The sequence below is a fragment of the Agelaius phoeniceus genome, chromosome 6, assembly GCF_051311805.1.
Source record: "Agelaius phoeniceus isolate bAgePho1 chromosome 6, bAgePho1.hap1, whole genome shotgun sequence".
In the NCBI taxonomy this organism is placed as follows: domain Eukaryota; kingdom Metazoa; phylum Chordata; class Aves; order Passeriformes; family Icteridae; genus Agelaius; species Agelaius phoeniceus.
In genome coordinates, this window is record NC_135270.1 from 52,390,940 (window position 1) to 52,415,692 (window position 24,753).

General features: G+C 37.2%; 1 protein-coding gene across 3 annotated transcripts in view; it reads left to right on the forward strand.

Moving 5' to 3' along the window:
* The window catches only part of WDR25 (WD repeat domain 25), a 59,378-nt gene extending 37,726 nt beyond the window's left edge, over positions 1-21,652 (forward strand). For all 3 annotated transcript variants that reach the window (XM_054634858.2, XM_077180694.1, XM_077180693.1), the window contains exons 4-7: positions 4,771-4,901; positions 17,496-17,666; positions 19,827-19,967; positions 20,351-21,652. In XM_054634858.2, the coding sequence (XP_054490833.1) occupies positions 4,771-4,901; positions 17,496-17,666; positions 19,827-19,967; positions 20,351-20,572 (665 nt within the window). In that variant the 3' untranslated portion in view covers positions 20,573-21,652. The remainder of the gene's footprint in view (positions 1-4,770; positions 4,902-17,495; positions 17,667-19,826; positions 19,968-20,350) is intronic.
* Positions 21,653-24,753: the final 3,101 nt, after the last annotated feature.

Sequence of the window (24,753 nt, forward strand, 5' to 3'; positions counted from 1 at the left end):
AGAGAGAGAGAGTTCTTAATGGAACATTTTGTACCTACCAAGAAAATTTTCTTTTTAATGTATTTTTTACTCTTCTAATTTGATAGTCCTATAGATATAACATTACTATTTTTAATGTACTTATATTTGTTCACATAGGAGTTCTAGTTCTCTTACCTAAACATCACCCTAGGAAAGCTGTGGCATTCCTCTGTTCCTCCTTTTCTCTCTCAGTAGTATTTAGAGAATATGTTTTAATATGCAGAAAGCTTTTATGTGGCACCTCAGAAAAAAAAGTCCAGTGGATTGATAATGTTTTTGTTTGCTTGCTTATTTTTTTCTTTTAAGTGTATGTGGCACCTTAGATGTGAGGTCAAAGGTTTCCCCCAAGATTCAGCAGTTTTATGACATAAGTTGAACATAGCACTCTCCAGCTAGGAGGTAACAGCATTTTACTTTTTATGCTCACTGTTGCAAAGCCTTGCTGAAAAGTATTTATTATGGGGACGTTTCAAAAGTTAAAAGAGAAAATTTAATATTTCAAAAATCTGCACTTGTTGTGAACCTGTGAACATGTAGGGACAAAAATTAGGAAAAAAACATGTAATCGATATAACTTTGGTTCTTGAGAAAATAATAAGGACATTTGTAAGCACACCAAGAATGGAGAAATAACAGACAGCATTGATTTCTTAAGAACAAATGATGTCTAATCAATCTAATTTGTTTTCACTATTGTGCATGAGAGGGACTGTGACTGTAATGAAATATTTTTGTATATGTTGTTTTATGTCTTTTTCTAAACACAGAGGGGAATCCATTTTGCTAGGCAAGATTGCTCTTATGTCTTTGTAAGTCTCAGGCTTCACCTTTCTTTACAGAAAGACAGATTACAGATTAGAGTAAGGAAGTAAATGTTCTAGGGTTATGCAGGTAGGTGTGTGAACCTGAGGGCCACTGAGCACAGTTACAGAGGCATCCTGTTCTGAGCAACTGTGCTGATGTTCTGTGAAAAATTCAGAATGTTAAATAGCCTTTAAAACATCTGATTTCATAGCTGAGCAGTTTCACAGTAGGCTGCTGCATAAAGAAGCAGAAACATTTATTCAAGATATTTTTAAAGATTTTTTTCCATATTGTGCATGTTATTATTATGTTACTGGCAAGCCTTTAATGCTTGGAGAATTTAATTAAAGCCTTTAAAGAACATAAAACATGCTGCAAAAGATATAGTAGATATTGTTACTGAAATTGTGAAAATTAAGGATTAGAGAAACATTTGATTTCTGCTTTGGAATAACAACCCCTTATAAAGGAAAATGATATGTGGTATGGATTTTCCCTCAATTAGCCAAAGACATTTTCAAAAGGCCGAATTTTCTAGTCTATGAGTTGGTTATGCTGCCTTGAGGAACTAAAATACAATAAATATATACAAAATAAAGGGATATACAAATGTGCTGATTTATACCTGCTATGGATAAGGGGGTCTTCTCCTCAAAGGCCATCTGTTTCAATATATAAAATAAGACCCCTCCAAAGGTGAATATTTCATTTTAGTAAAGTGAGTAATTGTAGAGAAAAAGATGGGTAACTGAAAAAAAAGATTTCCAGAAAAGTGGAGGAGGGTCCTGCAAACACTGAACCTGGATTTCCCAAGCTGTGGGGTAGGTACCATCATAGCAGCATTACAGCCTGTAAAGAATAAATTCTGCTCATGGTAGTATAACACTTAAAGCCAAGTTTGTACAGAAAAAGGCTAAGAGTTGAGTTCATTGCCTCAAATTACTGAATTGTATGAGCTAATATGCCCCATGTCATCTTTTGCATTGACCTGTTCCATCTCTCAGATGCATATTTTTCCTAAATTTTTAAGTGAATTGTAAATTGTGAATAAATTTTAGTTGTGACAATACTGAGTGTTTCCTTTCTCCAACACCTTTTGAGTTTGTTAACTGCTGCTGTTCAGCCTGTCTACATTCCAGTCTGGCTCATTTTCTGTGACATGGCAGTGGAATGGAATTTGTGTGTGCATCTAATAACACCAAGCTCTTCAGAACACTGCTGACTCAATTCTCAAAAAGAGATGTTTGATTGAATTTCACTTTGGGGAGGCAATGAGAGAGGGAGGGTTGTCTTGCAAAGTGTTAATTGGAGAGGCTGAGCTTTTAGTATTACTTTATTGTAATTGTTGACTTAAGTAAAAAAAATTATTAATATCTGCATCAAATCATAAGGTGGAAGCTTAAATTAAGAAAAAGAATGAGGTTAAAGAATAAAGAGGTGAATAAGATGCTCAGGTTGTTTGCATTAATTCTATTTGTTATTACATTGTAATGTAGAATTCATAACACTGAGATTATTATGGTTTAATTATGTTAGTGACTGTCACTGAGAGCAATTCTAGAGGCTGCAATTTAGAAAACTGAATTGCAGCCTCTAGAAGACAAGAAAAGGGCAAATTCAGTGCCCACTTCTCTATCAAACAGGGAGAGACAGAGTAGGGAATGTAGAGCATTTTAGTTTCTGAAGAAAATATCAGGCAAATTATTAAATTACTTGGAAGCAGTTGGGAATGAGGTGGAATAATTGACTAATTAATAACAAATTATGTTAAATCAATCTTTCTGTGGAAAAGGTAAAAAATCTTGTAGTTAGTAGATGAAATGCATCTTGAACTAAATGCACATCTTTTTTGCCTGTGTTTTACCTGGCTTTCTCGTGTCTTAGGCTAGAGAACACAAGTATTTATTATAGAAAAAGCAGTTTTGAGAACTCTTGTGGAGGTAAACATGTAGCAAAACTAGTGGTTGCCAAAATGAGGACTTCCACTGAATCAGTTATGGATATGTCTAATGCCATTTGGACAACATTTTGTGGAGAACAGTGACATTTGATGTGTCCTTTATAAAGCTGTGTGACAGGATTAGTACAGGTGGGCTGCACTTTTGCTAATTTCTGGCTGCAGTCCCATTGAAAACTTGTTGATTATACTCCCAGAGCTTTTATTAAGCAGGGAACTAGTAAGAAGAAAATTCCTTTGGGAGTAAAGTGCTATTAAATTGAGTAGTGAGCCTCCATGGGGTAATTCAGTATTTTCTCAAGTTCTGGGGGTGAGTAAGATGCCTGTGTATGTGGCTTTTTTAAAGCCCCCTCAAATGATACCTGGTAGTGGTGTACATGAGAGTAATATCTTGTTGTTCCTTATAACTGATGATTTTAATACTTTCTTCCTTCCCTGTGGAGCTTTTTGGTTTTTTCCCCTGTAGCTGTTGGGCTTCTGAAAGCTCCCATGGCAAGGGATGGTCACAGATATGACTTGTGGAGAAAATCTCTGCTGCCCTGATGACTTTTTTGTCCTTTTGGGGAAGGAACTCATGGATAAAATTGTTTCACTTAGTGGTGACAGAGAGGCCCTTTAGATCTTGCACTGGCAATTTGAATGGTGGCAAGTCATTTAAAAAAAGGACAAAAATCCCCGACAAATACCAGAATTCTCATAGAACAACACTCACCCCTCCTTTAGGCTCTCTGTAATCTTTTTCTCTGTCTTTTCCCTTGATGAGAATGTGTGATAAAGTAAAACCTTTCTCTTCTTTAAACTGAATAAATAAGTAATTTTACAAGTCTTAGCCTATTGACTGTGTAAGTTGAGTTCAGGAGATGAGAAAAATGGAACTGATGATGAAATCAAATAAATCGGCCCCAGAGAATGAAATGAGCATAAAAAAATCTGTGTGAATGATTTTCAGTATTGTACACCTAACTGCAAGAGTTTACATCTGTCAGTAATGTTTTTAGCTGAAAGTATTTTCAGTTGTTTAAAAAAGCCTGTTTTAAGATAATCCTCACTTGCATAAAATGCAAATTAAAGAATATTTTAAGAAGCTTTTCTCATAGTATTTTAAAGGATTTTTTTTGTTCTAGTTCTGCAATGCCTCCTTCACTGTTGCTTACAGCAGTAACTTGATTTAATGTAGATCTTTATATGGGATATGTAGAATATAAATCACAGTTGTTATTGTGAAAGTGAGCAGATATATTTATCTTGGTTCATACTGCTGTTCCAAAAATTTTATTTCACTGAATGTACAGTAATATAATGAATTTTTTAGGATGAAAGGAAGCAGCGAACTGTGGAAAAGTCCTATAAATTAACCCAGCTGAATTCTGTTGTGTTCCAAAGTGCAGGCAATCCAATTGATACTAACCACAGGATCCTGTGGAGATTAGTGTGTACAATTAAATGTTGGCACCAGTGTATCCATGGGAACAGCTATTGCCTTCATATGGTGGTTTGCAAATTATTTCCTACTTTCGAGATGAAGTTTCACTCCTACCTTTGCTGAAAGTTAAGTGAACAACTCAGGAGTTGTAATATAGATTGGGACGTGGTATTTCTGTACAGACAATATTTTGTTCTAGTTATTTTTGTCTCACTGAAAAGAAAAAGACTGGCTTCTCAGTAGGGAAACATTCAACCATTAGATGTGTAGATTTCTTCCTGCCTGTTGTCTGAACTGTGGAGCTCCTCTCCCCAGTGTGGGAGCCACTTGTTGTCTCCTTTCAGTGGGAAGCAGTCAATGGTGCAGAGGCCCATGAGCAATTTCAAGTGGATAGAAATTAATGAGTTGTCTTTTCATTAAATTAGACTAGCCCCAGATAATTGAAGTGTGGTATTATAAGCATGTTCACTTTTAGCAACCTTGATATCTTTGAAACTGAGTTGAAATTAATAACATACCTCATTTTCTGCTCAAATTTTAATGTCCGCTTGTCACTTGATTTTAGGGAAGCAGATATTTAGCAGCAAAACAGAATTTAGGATCAGTGCACTGAAGTTCCACCCTACAGAGTCAAATGTTTTTATTTGTGGAGGATTCAGCCCAGAAGTTAAAGCATGGGATTTAAGGACTTCTAAGGTAAAGCAAATCTTTTTTCTCTTTCTCTTTCCAAGTGTTCCCTGGGTTGTGTGTGCTGTGTGTTATCCAGGTGCTAGATGTACTTACTGGTCTTTCATTGAAATGTTATTGGGAGGTCTTTTGCTTTTTCACTGTGTTCCTATTCATTGAGATGAACCTCTGTAATGTGTTTTAAGTGCTATGAGGAACACTTTACAGAAAAATATTATTTTTTTCTTTCTGTAGATATAAGTTACATCTAGTTGAATTAAACAAAGCCAATAGCTCATTTGAGGATTGTGAAAAGCAAGGAAACAGTACAGCTAATTTGCTCCTCAAGCTCTTACATGTGGGTCAGGATGTGCACCTTATGCCTGTAACTTTTGTATAGAAGCCTGGAGCAATTTTTACATTTATGAAGGGCCACAGAGGTGTGAAATGGCTCTGCTTTTACTTTATCATGGACCACAAAGAACAATATGCTCCCAGCTGCCACTGAGAGCTCAGGTAAGACCAGAGCTGTACTCTGCCAGTGGGAGTGGAAGGTAAGCAACATCCTCATGCACAGAACAGCTCAAAGAGAAGCAGGGACTGCAAAGTGATTAGTTCTTTGTTTTCCTTTGAATTTCTCTGTGGGTAGATCCTACTCATCATAGTTTGCCATCTGTTTGCTCTTGAGGATGGCAGAAGGGACCTGAAAAAGATGAGATAGCATAGCCACACCTTGTCTCTGTCTGTGATGTACTAAGAATAATGGGTGAGAGATAAAGGGAGATGCATTTCAGGTATGAGGGCTCAACAGGAGAGCTCTGAAATCATTGTGGGAGTTGCTCTGTTGAGGAAGCAGAGTATTCTTGTGCAATTAACAATCAAGTTCCTGTGCTGCAGTTGCATTTGTCACTGATGTTTGAGGAAAGCGTTTAATTATGTAGGATCTCTACCACATGAATAAGTTCTTAAAAGAAAAACATTAGTGAATACATATTGAGTCTGCCATATCTGAGGCTACTCTGAAAATAAAATTACTGTGAGTTTCAGAGTTACAGTGTTAGTATGAAAACCTTTATAAAAGTGGATGGGATTCATTGCATCCATCATACTTGTATGATGGATAGTTTTCCTTCATAGGGATGTGATGATGTTCTCAAAGCATAGGTCTGTGAAGGAAGATGATTCTAGTTTTAAATTGCAAAAATATAAATGTATTTAATAAAAAATACCTATATAACTTTAAAAAAAGGAAATTAGATTTTCCATTTTCACTGTTCCTCCTGGCAGGGAACTAAAGAAGAAAGACTAATAGAAGTCTTTGCTCCTAAGAGAAGGATCAGTGGGTTCATAGCATGGAAATGACATAGCAAATACAGTTTTTCTTTCTTGAGATTCTCATAACAGTAGAACTTAATTGTGAGGAGGGGGTGCTGTCTGTAACTGAATCCTTCAATGTCCTTTGTAATAGAGAACCCATTGTTGTCATGGTATGCTGAACTGCCTTTAAAGGTGCTTCAGGAACTAAATGGGTGTCATCTTTTTAAGGCTTAAATATTGTTGATTGTTATGTCAAATTTGAGGTCTTTGGTTGTAGTCCAGGAGAAGATGGCTGATGTAGGTGACAAAACATTCTTTCAGAGATTTTCTGACTTGGTCCAATAATCTTTTCTGGAAATGATACTGTAGTTATACAAAATCCAAGTGGTAGTCTGGCTGTGTATAAAGCCAGAGACATTCTTTCACCTCATGTAATTTCTTTATGATGGATTTTGCACCTGTGCATATCTGAGCAACCATCTATGAGAATCTGTGAAGATGATTCTTCTTTAGATTTGAAGTCAATTGTGATTGATGAGCATGGTCCTGCCAAAACTGGCAATGCCTTCAGCTTGTGTGTGTCTAGAGTGCCCAGTCTTTTCAGATGGAAAATGATAACTGATTCTGTTCTAGAGTAATAAATGGCTGATCACACATGTTGCAAAATGTGCCTGTCTGGGCGGTGCTCATGTTGTGTATGGTTGTGGAGGAATATGTTAGAAATTTTTCACAGGTGGTAAGACACAATTTCAAATACAGATAATGGAGAAGGCACTTCAGTTTCAAGGAAATTGAAGATTTTTTTACAATGGATATTTATAATCCAAGACTTATGCTTGAGTAAAACTTTTTTTTTCAGCAATTCTGATATCAGTGATTTTGATGACAAGATCTGAAGACTGCAAAATTGGCATTAACTCAAGTGGAGCTAAGGGGCTAGAGAACAGATGTTAGTGCTTGTGCTAGACAGATTAGTTTTGAGTTGTCTCCTGAGTCTGCTACTCTTCTGTTGTCAGTATCTCTGCCAATCTGCAGTAGTTTTATCTTTGAACAGTGTTATAGTGTCACCAAGACAAATGGCTTGAAAAATGCTGCTCTTGGCCCTTCCCCCCCGCCCTGCCTTGTGAATTGTCAGAGTTTCAGTAGTGCTTTCCCTTGGCATCAGGCAAGGTATCAAACAGTACTGTATTCCAAGCAATGATGACAATAAATGTGGTTGTCTCTTAAAGCAGCTCCTTCCTTTTAGGTTTTAAATTCTGGTGGTACCTCAGTTTAACCACAGCTGAACTGTCAGTTGATATTTCTGGCAAACCTGGTTAAAGATCAGTCCTGCATAAAGGTAGATTCAGAAAGCAGTTCATTGTGAAGAGGAGCATGTGATGCTTGACCTGGACAGAGCCTTCAAAGCACCACCAGCATCCCAGGCTGTGATTGCCAAATATTTCCAGCCACCTCAGCCTGATGTTCTGCAGAAGGTGACTCCTACAGAAATATGTGCACCTCTGTGGACCAGAAAGTGTTCTCAGTGGAACTGTTCCTGAAAACTGGCAGGAGAGAAGAAGCATGTCCTTCACCAATGAACAGTGTAGCTGCAGCAGGGACAAGGCAAATAGAGAGGGGTAGCACCCAGTTTACAGGAGGCAGTAAGGAGGAGCAGACAAACATCTGAGGTGGAGGTTAGTCTCACCTGTGCATCATTACTGCAAAATGTTGTAGTTACATTTCAAACTCTCTCCTTCTATAGAAGGAAATGTTGGTTAGGCATGAATTATCAGTGTCATCAATATGTCATGTCTGCCACTTCCTAGTTTTGGGGGTTTTCAATGGATTCTTCAGGTATTCCTGCTTTCAGTTTATATTGCTATCCTTATTCACATATCTTTTGCATCTTACACAGTTATAGCCATAGTTAAAACTGGAGAGTGTCCTAGCCAATATTTTGAAATTTGTCCTGTTCTAATAAGTGCCATTTTCTCTTAACTGAAATAGATGTCTGAGGCCTCATGCCACTTTTGTTTCAATTTTGATACAAATAACCTTTCTATCTTTCAACTTCTTTCCTCCTAATTAACGACAAGATTTTCCTGTTTTGCCTGTTCTTTCAAGTGTGTTAATCTGTCATTCAGTTTGGAATGATGTGTGGGTGAACTAATGATTCTTTTTGTTCCTATCATCATACTCCTGATAGCCTTTTCAGGCTTTGCAGCATATTTTGTCAATAGAGAGAACACCCTAAATCAGGCACAAATGAACAAATGAATCTTGTTATTCATTGCACACTGAAAACTCAATTTCAGCATGTGCTGGTAATTCAATTTCAGGGGTCATTCTTTAGGATGTACTCCTGTGTTTTAACAAGCTATCCTCTTGCACAACTTAAAATTAACTGTGAGGCAAAATGATAATTTTATCAGGAAATAAGGGGATTTTTTCCTGGAAATTCAGAGCAAAACATTAAGCATAACAGAGAGAGAGAGAGAATGAGAAATTGCAAAAATGTTGTCCAATTACACATACATGCAGCGGTTTAAATGAGCTGCTTTATGGCAGTGTGCCACATTGATGCTTTCTGCTGATGGAAAATGACATAGAATAGCTCATATTGGTACTTTTAAAAATTAGTACTTCTGACCAGGACCATGAATTTGTGAGCATTAATTACTCATATTTATTCGTGATTTGAATGTGGTACAAAAATTGGATTTGCAAGTCCCAGAGAAAATGTATCAAGTTGGTTTGAGGCATCCTTTCAGCTACTAAAACACTGAAAAATTTTAGGGGAACTAATAGCATCCCTGTTTTACACAATGTAAACATTGCTGACATGGATAAAAGAATCTTTTCAATTCAGTTTGACAGTTCACTCATGGTACAGGGGAAGTGGGTGAGTGCTTGTGTGGTCCTTAGTTGCTGGCTGGGTTTAAACCATGACAGAAATGTGCAGTAGGCCATTAATTAGAGAGGCAGGTATTTAAAAAAAAAAAAAAAGAAGGGGTATGTTGAAAGATACTTATTGCTATCCCTGTTCTGTTGAGCAAATAGGCAAAATAATTTCAAATGTAGCATTGGGTATTAAGACAAAGACTGAAAGAACAATAAGGGAGTTTAAATCTTTAAGATAGAACTAAACAATATACTTCAGAGAAATAAATGGATGGGACAGCTTGTTAACCTCTCACTGAAATGTAAAGTATACAGCATCTCAAAATTAGAGACACAAGTAATCAAAGCCTGAAAAAAAATAAATACAAGCGGCAGCTGAATAGCCTGTGGAGATTTATTGTAGTGGTATTACTTTCTGTTTGTATTAAACCCAGTTTTGTCTCTCTGGTAAAGAGATTATTCTGGAGATTTTATATTATTGTATAACAGATTGATTAAACTTATGAAAAATTTGGAGAATGTTTATAGAGGTTTTATAAAAAGACCAGAAAACCTGGAAGTGAGGTGCTGTGTTTTAAAAAATAAAACAATCTGTAATGTCAACCAAGGAGGGAGCATCATATTGAACAGCCCCCATGGGATCTTTGGACCTTGGAGCTGAACCTAGATAAACCCCATAAAACCCTGCAAAAAGAAATGTGCACTAACCCCAAGACCTTAAAGTAGTTATGTATTTTAGAAGTATTTCCTTTCTCTGAGCTGTGGAAGAATTTTGTAAGATGTTCAGCACAAGCCAGCACAGTCACCCTTCATTTTGGCTGATCTACATTAGCTTTTCAGAGAGGATACAGTATCTATTCCAACCACTTATTCTACCTGAAATTTTAGTATTCCTTGAAATACCAAAGTGAAGAAAAGGTTGAGACTTGTATCCTTTAACCCAGCAATAAGGACCTTATTGTGTTCATCAAAGTAAATATGACTACAGATGTTTTTTTTTGCTTTTTAATTTGGGCTTCTAAGCTTACACAGATGTACTATCAGAGGAAGACTACTACTGTAGCTGTCTAAAACTGATAATACTTTTAAAGGAGCTGAAGTTCATTATATGGTGAATGGTCAAACTGCATTGAACAATGTATTTACATGTGTCAGCAAGGCTTGCCTGGCGTAGAGCAGGGGTGCTGTTAGCTCTGGTGAAAGGATGTACAGCAGTCAAAGCTTACATCTAAATGTAATCATTAAAGTTTCTAAATGTATCCATTTATTATTTTTGAGATTTGCATATTTTACCTTTTATTCATATTCTGCTTTGATGCTACTTAATGTTTTTTAAGCATTCAGGAACTGGCTCCTTACTGTGTCCATACAGAAATGTGGGGGACTTGGTGAGTGGAGATCACTAACAACATTTTTTTGGACTTTATGAAACTAGAGGAATAATTTACCCAGCTGTTGGATATAGTCTCTCTTTGATCTCTTGTCTGTTGATGCTCACGTGTCCAGTGTCACAAGCTGGTGAGGTTTGTTGGAGCTTTGGCAAGAGCTATTTGTGATCACTGCCAGAACAGCAAGTCCTGATGAAGCACCACACATAATCTGGAGAGGGAATAAGTGGAAGGTGACAGGGCTATGGCTCTGATCCTAAAGCATTATTTGAAGCTCTTAGACCTCCATAAATGCAAATCCACTGATTATGTTAAACAAGGAGGGAAAGAGAGGAAGGGCATCAGGTAGAGGAGACCCAGTAAAATATGACTGGACAGCCACAGAGCAGACTTTGAATAAAAGGTTAGTTACAGATGTAAAAATAAAAGATATTTTAAAATATTGTTTTATTTAAGGGAAGGTTGATTGTGTGAAGTTTACTTGATGTCACTTTATAATGTTGGACTTGGATAGAGCAATAAGAGAACCTGGGGAAGGCAGGAATTAACCTAGGTACTGTATAATAAGAAAAGTAGCTAAAAGGGATGTCTCAAAAAAGGAAACTGGCTTGGAGGAATTTAATGAAGTGCTTCAGGCATGACATTAAATGGAGACAAAATATGTTATTTGTGTTGCAGAAAGTCTTGTGCTAGCACAATCAATAAAAAAAAGGCAATAGAATATTACACAGGAAAAATGGCAACAACTTACTAGAAATTGAAAGAGTACAAAGAAATAGAAAGGTTCAACTATTTGGAATTAATAACAAAATTTTGTCATGGAAAGTTTGAAAAAAGATTAGTGTAAAGTCAAGGCAAATTTAAGGAAAACAGATGTGAAGATTTACACAGAATTTACCATTTAAAAAATTGAGATCTTATAAGATACAGAACAAATTAACTAGCAAAAAATGATGGAAGCTCCTATTTGAAGCTTTTAAAATGAGTCTTGAAATGAACTGTAAAATTTTTATTAACAGCAGAGTTCAAGGCAGAGAAACAACAGGTTTTTTTCCCTCCCCCATCTTTGTTTATTACTCTGAACATTACTTAGCTACAAAATTGCAACTATCATCTACAACTTTATGCTTAGAAGAAAAAAACTGAAGAGATGCTTTTTATGTTGGTGAGCTATTTCTCCATACTTGAGTTTATAAAGAAATAAGCCCAAGCTGTTAAAGCACAGTTAAAAAATTAATAGGTTCAAATGCACTGCATTTGTTTCCTTGGAAACATTCTATTGCAATTTCTTTCAGATGAGATGCAGTCATTTTAAGTAGCATGTATTTAGGAGACCCTAATGAATTTGTCTCTGGATAGCATATAAATATGAAAAAAGGCTGTAGAAACTGGTGGTGCTGCTTGCACTTCTGGTTTCTATAGAAACAGCCAATACATTGTCATGTACTGGTGATATTAGGAAGAACAAGGTAATTAAAATAAGATGATTTATGCAGTGCTTTAGAAAACTCAAGTTATTCTTCTCAGAGAAATCCTTCTTGAATCCATGGACAAATGTTCAAAGAAGTATGGTGGGGGTATTGCACAGTGGCATTTGATTTTAATTGTTACCATTCAGGGATCCTTTCTGAGTGTGAAGGCATGTGTTATGTGTCTGTGGCACAGGTAAGCAGTCTGCTGTGTTTATTTGGAAGCCTCATATGATGGCATTGCAGATGAAAATCCTACACCTGTCTGTGCAGGACATCACTCCTGTGCTGCCAGGGGGACTCAGATGAGCCAGGAATGAAGCATTCCTTCTTTTGGAGTGGGAGTGTTCATGTTAGAGGCTGTCAGGGAATCACTGTTCCAGTTCCAGTCCATTTCTAGGCATGTTTTACACCCCCAGCAGTGACCAATGCACTTGGGAAGAACGAGAATAGAAAAGCACAGCAAACATCTTTATCACAATTCCCAGCAATGGTCACCTAGGCCTCTCTAACTTACAGTCTGGGGGCTTCCTGCCTCTTTGTCCTTCTTGGATCACTTTGAGTTTTCACACTCTGGATTGTTTTTCTTAATCTTTTTACATCTGCAACTTCCTGTAGCAAGGACCTCAGTTCAGATATGTGGTGTTTGAAGAAGCATCTCATTCTCTGCATTTTGAAGCTGCCTTCTGCTCATTTGCTGTCTGAAGTCTTATAATGGAGGAAACCACTCTCCTTCTCCATGCTGCTCAGACTTTATTTCCAATTCATTCAGATTCCCCTCAGTCATCTCATTTATGTACTAAGAATTCCTTGATGTTGTACTAAAAGCTTTCTGTGAGTTCCTCACAGAAAAGCCATTCTGTATCTTTCCTATATGTGGATTTCACTTCTTATCCTATTTGAAATGGGGAGATAAGTTTAAATTAAAAAATCTGATGGGAAAATAACTTTTTTTCTTATAAATGGTTGATGATTTCCATCACAAGATTCTTGTGCCTTTTCAAGTGATCTAACATTGACTTTAAAAAAGCCAGTGTACATTGTTCAAATCCGAAATCTTAGAGATTAATATCAGATTAAAGTTAACCACTTCTTCATCTTAAAAAGTCATTCTTTCCTTTTAATTATTCTCAAGATCTGTTGATAATGTTGAGCTTTATTTCTGAAAGCAGAGCAGCTACAAATGGGAAAAATTTAAATAGTAAAGACAAATAGTGTTTTTTAACTTTATGAAGAGAAATACAATAGATTGACACAAATGGTTTGCACTACAATAGATAGAAACCCCTTCTATTTTGTGAAAGAGTCAGCTTTTCTTTATGTTGAAATGTACTTTTTGTTACTGTTAATGGTGTAGTACTTTTCATAGAGGAAATTTAATCAGTCTTCCATTGAACTAATTACCCAGCATGTCAGTAGGAAGAGGCAGGTCCATGCCAAATCATACAATGTAAAAAGATAGGACAAGAAATGAAAGAAAAAATATGCCACATTTTAGAGGTTGGAAGCCATGGATCTCACTGCAAAGGGGTTTCCTGGTAACCAGCCATATTGCCTGTAGTCCTGTTAGATTTGTTTTGAGACCTCCTCTCCTGATGGCCCAGGACAATGGATATAAAAGCACATTTCTTTCTCATCACTAGCATAAAATTTGAGGTGCTTTTTGTAAAGTGCATTGCACACAGCATACAAGTGACCAACACAGGCTTGGGGCAAATATCTGAATTGCTCATGTGGAGTCTTTGAGATTTCTTGACAGAATGCCAGTATGTGCATGGTATGTGCTTAATGGAGAGAAGTATTATAGAACTCCCATCTAAATATATGCCTTGAATTCAGCATCACAGCTTGCTTTTCAAATCATCAGAACCATAATAATCTGTTTGAAACTGATTTAATTTGCTTAAATTACCTTTCTTTTTGAATTCCTGCAGCCATGAGCTCCTGCATTATTGAAGAAGTTTCGTTGTTATGTTGGATTGTGTTGACACCAGAAAGGATTAGGCCTTCCTTTGAAATGAATTATTTTATGTCCATAAAATTCTTAGATTGAAGAAATGAACTGTAGTTTTCCAGTGCTGATAGGTGATAAATCTGCAAGTAGGAAAAGAGCAGAAGTTGTTATTAACAAACTACAGCCAGCAGGGTAGGCAAACCTGTGCTTTCCCCAGACAAGTTCCTCAGGCATGTCATGAATTAATTGCCTAAGGTGGAACAAAGCAGGTTTAATTATGAGTACTTTCCTGAGCAGGGATGTTGCAATTAGTTATTTTTGAAAGTTGTCTTTATGGGGCAATTGAAATACTATGTATATCAAATTCCCAGGTGCTATTCAAAGTGTTAATTTACTGTTCCCTGAGTCAGTTCCTACTGTGTGGTTTGAAGATAAAATAGCATAGTTTTTCTGAGGTATGTATCAAACATCTAGAAAAAGAAGGTATTTTGTGCTTATTTTGATAGGCAATTTCCTGTTGCAAAGGAAAGGTACACAGGTAATTTGGTTAAATATTCTATTAAATAACAGACAAACAAATATTGTTTAATGATTAGTGGTGAATGTTTAAATTGATAGTAGCAGTTTTTGTAAGAGCCCAACAGGTTTTCAGCAAACATTAAAAGTATTTGCACATTGCCACTTCACAGTATCTTCTTTTTCCTTACCAAGAGGTGTCTGTTGCTCCAAAAACTGTTAAAAGCAAGTCCAAAACCTAAACCCTTTACAATGCCAGACACAACATATGGCTGGATATGTACCCACATTTCACATTTCAAAGTTTGGGGCCTTTTTTAGATGATGAAGATGTAAACAATATGTCTGTGATTTTCACCTTTAAAATAAGAAAATATTAAAAATCACTACCATGAATATCCATGTGGAAGTTTGTTGTCATTTATTGCTTTATTTTGTAGTTCTTCATCTCCCAGCACTAACTGGCCTTTGTTTCTACACTTGTGCTGCTCCATGCTCTTGCTCCTGCTGACTCTCTGGTTGGACTTGTCACTTCTGAGAAGGTGCCTGCTGCTAAGGAGCTGCCTCCTCAGTCTGTCAGGGTGATTCTGCCTTTGTGTCCACTCCCCTCAATTTGACTTCATTCTTCTCCTGCAGCTCCTACAGCTGTCAGGTTTCTGTATGGTTTTCCATTTCTCATTCCAGGCAGCTATTATATTTTGTGGTTTTTTTTTTTTTTTTTTCAGTTTGGGGTTTTATTTTTCATTTTTGCTTCTACAAAATAGCTTCATTTTCTACTTTACTAATGAACTATAGACTTCCTTTTATAACTGTGTGAAGAAATATGCATGGTGATTTCTCCATAGAGAAAGTGGAGGATATAAATATGGAAATATCCCTTTTGGCTTTACAAAGTTTAATTGCTTTGTATATTATGCAGATTCTCAGGCTGTAAAATCTGATGAGAGCAAGAAACACATTTGTATATTCACTATCTTAAAAAAGCAGGCAGATTGCTGAGAAATGTGCAGGTTTTGAGTGTGCAGGTTTGCATCTTGTTGCTGTTATTACAGGGTCTGTAGGGTGCTTGCATGGCTAAGGTTCTGCACCAAATGCAAACATGATGTGTCTAAACTGTGTATTTTGCAAAACCTGTGAAAAGCAACTGGAGCAGCTGTGCTGCCATCCTTCTACATGCTGAGATCACAGGAAGCAGAGCTGGAAGGGACCTCAGGACATCCACAAGTAGATCCACCCTAAAGCAGGATCAGCTTTCTGAACATTTCCCCAACAGTCATAGATTTTGGAGGCAAGAAATCAAGAAGTTCTCATGCTGTGTTTGGTACTTGACATGATTTTTCTTTTATTGGTGAAAGTGCAAAATAGGGGCAAAATTTAGGATATTTCACTGTGACACCTGAAAATTGTTTGTCTGGTGGTTATTTAAAAAGTGTATCTGCAAATGGTCTGGGCCCTGAAGTCAGTAATCACTAGGGATATAAGGGGTACCAGGTAGGCACTGAAATGCCTCACAAAGCTGGGAGTCACTTCAGGATAATGCTTCAAGCACTTTCTCCACTCTATTGGTATTCTAGTGACATTAGAAGAAGGACTAACCTCTGAATACACTTTGGAAATGCAGGCAGCTATGTTTTTAGCTATCTTGGAGAGAGAGAGATTCAGATATTAATAACTAGGAGTCTTCCCATGTCCTAGTTTCAAGGATCACCATATTCAGAGAGATGGTTTGCTTTGATCTGGCCACTTGCCTTGAAGTTTCTCTTCACTGGAGGCAATCAGAGAAAAAAGAAAGCAAAAGTATTGATTTGCAAAATTCAAATCAGACAACATAGATACAGAATATCATGAAGAAAGATGGAAAGAAAGGACATTCAAATTGTTCATGTGTTTCTTAGAATAATTTTAAATATCTTACTTTTTAAGATCCAGCTTACAGACTGTTAAAATATTCAAAATCCTGTGGCTGATACCCATTTCTGCATGGATCTAACCCACTTTTTCTGTACAATCAAAATCTCCCCAGGTGAAACTTGCACCAATTACCCCTCCTCTTTTCCACATAACTCTTTGTAAGAAGGGAGTTTCCATCAATTTTGTAGCCACCCTTTAATACTGTAACTTGGTCTCCCCTAAACCTTTTTTTCTCAAGGCTGAGCAAGCCCAGGTCTTTCTGCCTTTCCTTATGTAGCAGCTTCCCAGGCTTTTGAGCATCTTCACTGCCCTTCTCTGGTCTCTCTTCAGCCTGTCCCCATGTCTTTTGTGTAGCATGGGCAAAACTGAACACAATGTCCCAGGTGTGACTCGAAAAGAGCTGACAAGAGTGGGACAATGACAATCTCTGCTAGTGATGCCCTTGTTGATGTGCCCCAGCACCCAGCTGGATTTCTTTGCTGTTCACTCCTGTTGAGCTTGTTGTCCATGAGGATCCTCAGGTCCCTTTCACTTTCTGGCTGGGCACACAGCTTCAGCTCCTCCTGGTTGCTCCCAGGCTGTGTGTGTTGGTGTGCAGACAGCTGAGGTGGTTGCTCTGCTGGTTTTCATCTTGGGAGGCAGCTAAGGAACGTTTGTTGCTGCTCTGGTTGTCCTGGCTTGTCCCCAGGGGTTGCAATGATGTGTTTAGTGTTGCCACTTTGGACACCCCAAACTCCCTGAGTCCTTCATTTTAAACCTGGCTCACTGAGTGGGACAGCTTGCTGCCAAGGATTCTTTTGCTTCTTTTATGGAATCCAGAAGAATTCATAATATTAAAGGAAGTTTGTGTAGACCCAGCTTCACATTGTGTTGTCTGAGGCTCTTTCTGGATCTTACTCTAGTTCCTTGGTAATTCACAACAGACTCTTACGTATATATAATATATAAATTGTACAAACTGATGCTTTTAAAAATAAATAATTTAATTTTCCTGTATATTGATTCTTTATATTCATTGACCAAGCTATTTAAAAACACTAGTATGTCAACATTTTAAACTGAGTTACCTTTTGATGTTTAAAAACAATATATAATTTAATGGAGATAATTATTTATACAAAGAGGGAAAACATGGGTTATCATGTTCTAATCTGCCAAAAAAATAACAAACTCTTTTGTCCACTAGGTGTTGAGAGTGTACAGAGCTGCAGTACAGCAGACTTTGGATATACTCTTCCTCCCTGAAGGAAGAGAATTTCTTACCAGCACAGACGCAGTGAGCCGGGACTCAGCCGATCGCACCATCGTTGCCTGGGACTTCCAGAGTGCTGCAAAAATCTCCAATCAGATCTTTCATGTAAGATCAACAACTCTTGTTGTTCACGTCATGATTTGATATTTCATACTTGTCAGTGGAGTAAAAAAAGCATTTGATTTTCAATAAGGTCTTGTGATGTAGAAGATGCCTTTCATGCAAGTTGATGACTTTCTTTGTTTTCACAATTAACACTTAATTGTTATTAAAAAATAACCTTGAAGACTGAGAGGTCTCCTTGTGTTTAAAATATTTACATTTCAGTGCTAATTCATTGACATCTAAGCTATATTTAGGCAAGGACTCTGCAGTGTCATTGTGGTTTGCCAGTGGTGCATGGCAGTAGCTGCTATAGTGCAATGTTTCTTTGCCCACACTTTTTCATACATTTGTCATCAACTGCACTGAGGGCTATTGACAAATTGAGTTTAATATTCACAAAGTAATAGCAACCTGATATGTGCATATAGATACCTAATACAGACTAATCACAGAGGCAAAATTTGCATTTATCAGTGCAGGTGCAGTATTTCGCAGTCATCTAACCAAGCAAGACATTTAATGGACTAAATTGTCTAGAAAGGCTGACAGCTTCAAAGGAGATTACCAAAGCAGTTAATAGAAAATTTCAACTCTCTGGGTCTTTTTTGAAAACCCAAGTCTAATATCCTATGTAATATAATATGATTGGATTGTATATAGATGCTTTTTGGCTGAAATGAGCAGTACTCTGCTGACAAGAGCACATAGTTGATGATTTAATGGGATTTTTTAGTGTTTAATTTCCAGAATTGTGTCTTTGTACAATACTGGATCTGTCAGTATCTTGGATAGACAATAGGAAAGGAAAAAAGAAATAACGGTGAATGTATAAATTACAGACCAGAAAGATTCAGCATCAAGGAGTAGCAAACAAACATGACTACAGCATCTCTGAAATGGACTTTCTCCCCCTCCACCCCTACCTTTCTGCACTGTGAATAAACAAAATGTGGTGATGACTTTGCAAGCTCTGCTTCACTTTTCTGAATTTCACCTTTGAAACCTTTGAGGTGGGAGTGAAACCCACAGCTCTCCAAACAGATTAAATCCCCACAGGACTTGTATTGCTTGTCTGCATTAACAAATGAATAGTTAGCAGCTCTAAAATAACCCATTGCTAAAACATACCCAGCATGACAGCAGCATGCTCCTGCAGGTTGTGTTGTGCTTTCTAGTCCCACACTTCCAGACCAGTTTCTCTGCAGAAACACACAGTTGCACTGTGCCCAATACTTTACAGTACCCAGAACTTCCTTCCCAGTCCTTCACTTCCAAATCACAAAACAAAACCAATCTGATGTTCTTCCTTCTCTATCACACAGCCCCTGGTGTCCATGGTCACTGTTATCCTGGTGTTCTTCACATGCAGATGGATCCTACAGCACAAGCTCTCATGGCATCAAAAGTCAGCAGTCTTTTGGTCAGGCTGAAATTAGAAGTGGTTTGGACCTGGTGGAAGCCTTGTGAGAGCAGTTGATTTCTGAGGGAGTCACCATGCAGGGTTTTGAAAGTAATCTTAATTCAGTCTTAAATAGGAACTGTACAGTAAAGCCAAGTCTTACTAATTACTGCAGATATTTATGAGTTTGCAGCCAGCAGCAGCCCACATCACTGTCATGAGGAGGCTAATAATGATCCTTTATTTTTTTCTTCTTCTTTTTTATAAGAGTGGGATGGGGAAAGGTGTCTGTTTCAATCAGATGTTTTCTGTTCCTGTCAGTCTGGCCAGAACTGGAAGGATGGAGGATTTGAGAACCGTACAAAGTAACATGGAAAGCACAGTATGGCTGTGGAGGAAGGGATATGGGAGAAGAAGATTCAATTCCACATCCAAACTTTGTGTTTCCTTGGGCAGGAAGAGGATGATGGAGGCCCATCTGGTTGGAATTACCTTTCTGCAGCTGTTCTGCAGTATAATTATGGCTCAGATGGGTAGGGGATTTTGGTCAATATCTAGGAAAACAAGGTAGAGGTTTGATTTAGCATTTGTCCTGATGTAAGGTTTGTAGTGATTTAAGTATCTTTATATAATGTATATATGGAGATAACTTGTCCTTACCTTGTCCTTCATGGGCTCTCAAATATGTCAAGAGATAACTTGAATCATTTGAACTAATCTTCTGTTTGAAACAACAAAACTTCCTTTAAAATCCTTTTCAGGAGCGTTACACTTGCCCAAGTCTGAGCCTGCACCCAAAGGAGTCTGTGTTTGTTGCTCAGACCAACGGGAACTACCTGGCTCTGTTTTCTGCCCAGCGACCCTACCGAATCAACAAAAAGAAAAGATATGAAGGACACAAGGTATCCTTCCCCATCAGGAACTCAGTATCCAAGTTTAAAAGGAAGATTGATAGCATAGCACCTCTACTTTTTAATATGTCTGCTATTAGTGTTTTATTATAAATCAGTGATAGATATTAATTGGCTTCATTTGCTTTCCCATGTGCCAGTCTATTTTGAGTCATATGCACTCTGAATGGAATAGTTATTAGAAGACTTTATGAATGCTTAATGTCTTGATTAAAAAAGTTTTTGATATAGCTGTGTCTTAGTAAAGACCTGGAGAAATCTTTAGTGTATATTTATTTAAAGACATGCGGGTTTTGTACTATACTAATTTTCAGTATACCTCAATGAACTTTTCTAATCAGCATCAAGAGTTACTCTGTTATTGTTTTTCACAGGTGGAAGGATTTGCAGTGGGCTGTGAATTTTCTCCAGATGGAACACTTTTGGTGACAGGAAGTTCAGATGGCAAAGTGTTTTTCTACAACTATCATACTTCAAGGATTATTCGCACTCTGTCTGCACATAAAGAAGCTTGTGTGAGTGCAACATTTCACCCAGTCTTGCCATCGCTCCTTGCAACATGTGATTGGGCTGGAGAAATCAAGATCTGGCAATAACAACCAGAGTTACTTTTTAGGATGTCTCTCTCCTGTTAGTCTGTCAGAGGCTTAGGAAATAAGCCAGAGTATGGACTGTGAAATTCTGTTGGGATGTGTTGTAAGCAGGAGAGAGACTGTTGTCTTTTCTTCTATGACCTCCGTGTTTATGCTTTCATAATGCAGCTAAGAGGGTTTTGTGGTTAGCTGTTGAGCAAAGAAATGGTCCTACTCTCTCCCTCAGCCCTGGAGACAAATTTTTAACCCTTTTGTGTCAATCTTCTGGTGCTCATCCAGTCCCATTCTGCTTTGAGCAAGCACCTAAATTTAAGAAAATTATTGTTCTTTTTATTCATCTTTTCAATGCAGCTTTCTTAGACCACAGTTTATCACAGAATCATAGAATCATTTAGGTTGGAAAAGAACTTTAAAATCATTGAGTCTAAGCTTTAACCCAGTAGAGCCAAGTCCACCACTAAACCATGTCCCACAGTACCACATCTGCAAATCTTTTAAATACCTCCAAGGATGGTGATTCCACCACTTCCCTGGGCAGCCTGTTCCAATGCCTGACAACCCTCTGGCTGAAGAAGTTTTTTCTATTATCTAATCTAAACCTCCTCTGTCAGGAGGAGACTGTTTCCTCTTTTCCTCACCAAAAGCTGAGGACATACTATTTAACAGATGATGATGTTCAGATCAGTTAATATCTATTCCATCTTCCTGAGATGTTTTTTCCCACTTTTTTGAACTGGTTTAGCTCCCTGACCTGATCAATGTAGGGTTAGAGAAGTAATACTGTAGTTCAAGGCAAAACAGCTTCTATGCACAAGAAGGGGGAAGGTCACAGGGCAGGTGGGACTGCTTCTTCTGAAAATGGAAGGTCTATTATCAGCTTAGGATACTGTAAAATGCCTTCTGAGAGTTCCAGGGAAAGGTGTGACAGATAGCTTGAGCTTAATTTTGAAGTCAATACATTTGTGGTTTTGAAATCCTGATGTTTAAACTTGAGTTTTAAACTTACTGTTATGACTGTATAAAAAGAAAAAGAATCTATGTATAAATATTTTTAAGGAAGAAATAAACATTTTTTTAAGTACATGCTATCTTTGTTTACTCCTATTATTCTGGACAAGATAGTACACGAGCTTATAATGGAAGTGATGCTTGGGGGTGAAAACAATTAACATCACTCTAATTTATTGCAAACACAAATGCATTTCTCCATAGTCCTTGATGTTGCTTGGACACAGAAAATTGTCATCATGCTATTCAGTGCAGGGGAGGTTCTTCAGCACTCAAACAGGAGCTGAGCTATTCTTCAGCAGATATAAAGTTCGTTAGACCATATTACTATGTATTTACATACACAGAGATTATTTGTAAGTGTACTTTAAATTTGTGTTCCCTGCAATTGTATTACTTGATTCTAGAAAATATTTTATGTGCATATGTGTGTATATGTATGAAAAATAATATGTCTGTTCATCACATAAACCATATGTACTCCTAATCATGACTCCATATGTTTATATGGATTTATATGTTTACATGTATTATCTTGTATATAAACATTTATATGTTTATATGTATTATCTTGTAGTGAATGCTGTAAGCTTGTCTTGTCTTTGGTCTGGTTAGTCTGTAAAGGTGTTTTAACATACACAGGATAATTGTGCTGAGTAAATTGTCTCTATCATGGAATCCAGAAACTGTGTACGGTAGCAACTTCTCCTCTGTAGCATATTTTTATTCTTCTGACTTTTCATATTGGCACAAATGCAAGGGGTTTCTATCCACTTTTTTGCATGCTCAGTAAAAAAAGCTTTTTCAGAGAAAAATTTTCAGAACACCCTTGTGAACAGCAGATTTTAATTATTAATGAGCATAATGTACTCCATTGGTTTGTAGTTTATGTTCCTTATTGCCTGTAGTTAGACATAAGCCTGTACCAAGGCTGTGGCTCCAGTTTGAAGTCTGGACCAAGATTTTATGGCTGCATGGTTTTAATCACCTTACCAACGGCTATGACAGGTTTTTACATAGGGCATTAAATTTACGTGGGTCTTGCAATGAAAAAGCAACTTTTTCTTTGTTTCCCAGAATGCCCTTTATTTCTTGCTTCCTTGTTCAGCAATGAGCTGCTTAACAGGAGCCTGAAGTTTGCACTTTTCTTCACTGTGCCTCTAGTATACAAGCCAGCTGTACCTTTAAATAGAAACTTATTTGGTGGTTTTGAGTTACTCCTAATTCAAGCTGTGGGATCCTCATAAAAGTCAGGAGGAGGTCAGCTGGAAGTGAAGTAGCCCTTGCCTGTTGCTAGGCAGGCTGAATCCCAACTGCACAGCATTTTCCAAGGGGGTGGCTCTGTGTTCTTCCCTCCTGGTGTTTTAATTCAAAATGTACTGTTACCACTTAAAAACTTTGGACAGCCAGGTGTGTCTTATATGAATGACGGGCAGCACTGTAATTGTCCCTGTTACAACCTGGTATCTATCTCCATGGGAGATTATCTGTTATTTTGTTAAGTACAGCCTTGAGAAAGGCCTCTGAAATACATGTGAGCTCATGGTAGAAATGCTTTTTTGGAAGAGGCCTGAGCTGATGGGAACATTTCCCTCTATGTGAGTGAGCTCTGAGCACACTCAGCCTCAGTGAGAGCACATCTGGATAGAGGGAAGGTCCTGAGAGAGAAGACTTTGGGAATCACTGCCAAGAAAAGTAACTGCATTTTGTATGATTATCCATGTTGTTGCTTAAGTTTAACTTGTGTTAATGTGTGATTTAACTCGTGTTAAGGTGTGATTCTGGTGTCTAGAATTTATCCCTCCTGAAATTATCTTGCAGGTATAAATTGTAGGCTATTTGAGGGGTGGAGAGGGAGGCAAAAGCTTAAATTTGATTAAAGGTTGTACAGAAAATAAAAAATACTTGAAACTGTTTAATCTTAAAGAATATTGAAGTTAGAATTGGATTTGTGTCAGATTTCCAAGATGGCTGGAGTTTAATTACTTAGAAGATCCAGTCAAAGGTTTTATAATGCAATGATATTATTTTCACAGCATTATCTTGTTAAATCTCTTTCTAATATAGAACTGATTAAGACACAGACTGAAATTTAGTCATTGAAAATACTTCAGAAGAGTGGTGTCAATTAAGTTTTCATTATGATTCAAACACAAATTCTTCCTTGTTATCTTATGTAATGAACTGTAATCAAAAAATATCCACATTATTCCATCACTCTGCAATTACCAAATACTATTTGGGCTGCATACAAGGATTATTATGGTCAGATGAAGCTTTTAGAATGTAATAAATTGTTGGTTAATTAATTTTATTCATAAAATTGTAATGTATAAATTTTTGCATCTTGCTTTTGGAGAAATTCTTTTAGATTTATATAAAGGTCTCTAGGGTATCATATGTTAGAGCCAAGGCAGAGTTTTCCAGCATTTTGAAATGGTCTAGACTGTGTAGATAAAGAAGCCAGATTAATTTTAATCTATTTTGTACTGTACCAAAAAGTAATAATGGCAGTCTCTATCACTTTATTATTTGCTACTGGAGCATTATTAATTTGGGGTGTCAGAGGATGCAAGCTATTCAACTGTCTTTATCTCAAAAACCTGCTAATTAGCAGACAGTTATTAGAATCATTGTGTTCACTCAGCTGAAATACTGTTGGTGAGTCACTATATTTCAGCTATTGGCTTCATCATAAAATAAGGTATGGCATTACAATGGGATTACTTGTTCTGTAGGGGACAGGCAAATGTAAAGGTACAATACTACAGCAGAACAGAACAAAGCAGGCAGATCAAAAAATTGTGGGATCTCAAATTACCCATTATCCTTACATAAGGGTTTGGCCTGCACTCAACTGAAAATATTTGCTCTTCTTTCTTCAGCTAGCCTTGATCTCAGTCTCTGAATCCCAGCTCCTCCTAGTCACTGCTTGCATCCTCACCATTTAATTTTCATTTTTTCTGTCCTTGTCTCAGCACCTTGTCTTCTCCATTTAAAGGTATAGCAGTCTATGTGCTTACACTACATTCATCTTCTCTTTTTTTTACTGTGCTCTGACTTGAGACTTTCAGGCTTTCATTTTAGCTGTCATTAGAAAGGCAGGCAGAAATCCCAGAGCACTGTGCACTCCATTCTTGCTGTTTTCCAGTTTTAATGAGGCTTATTATTTTTGG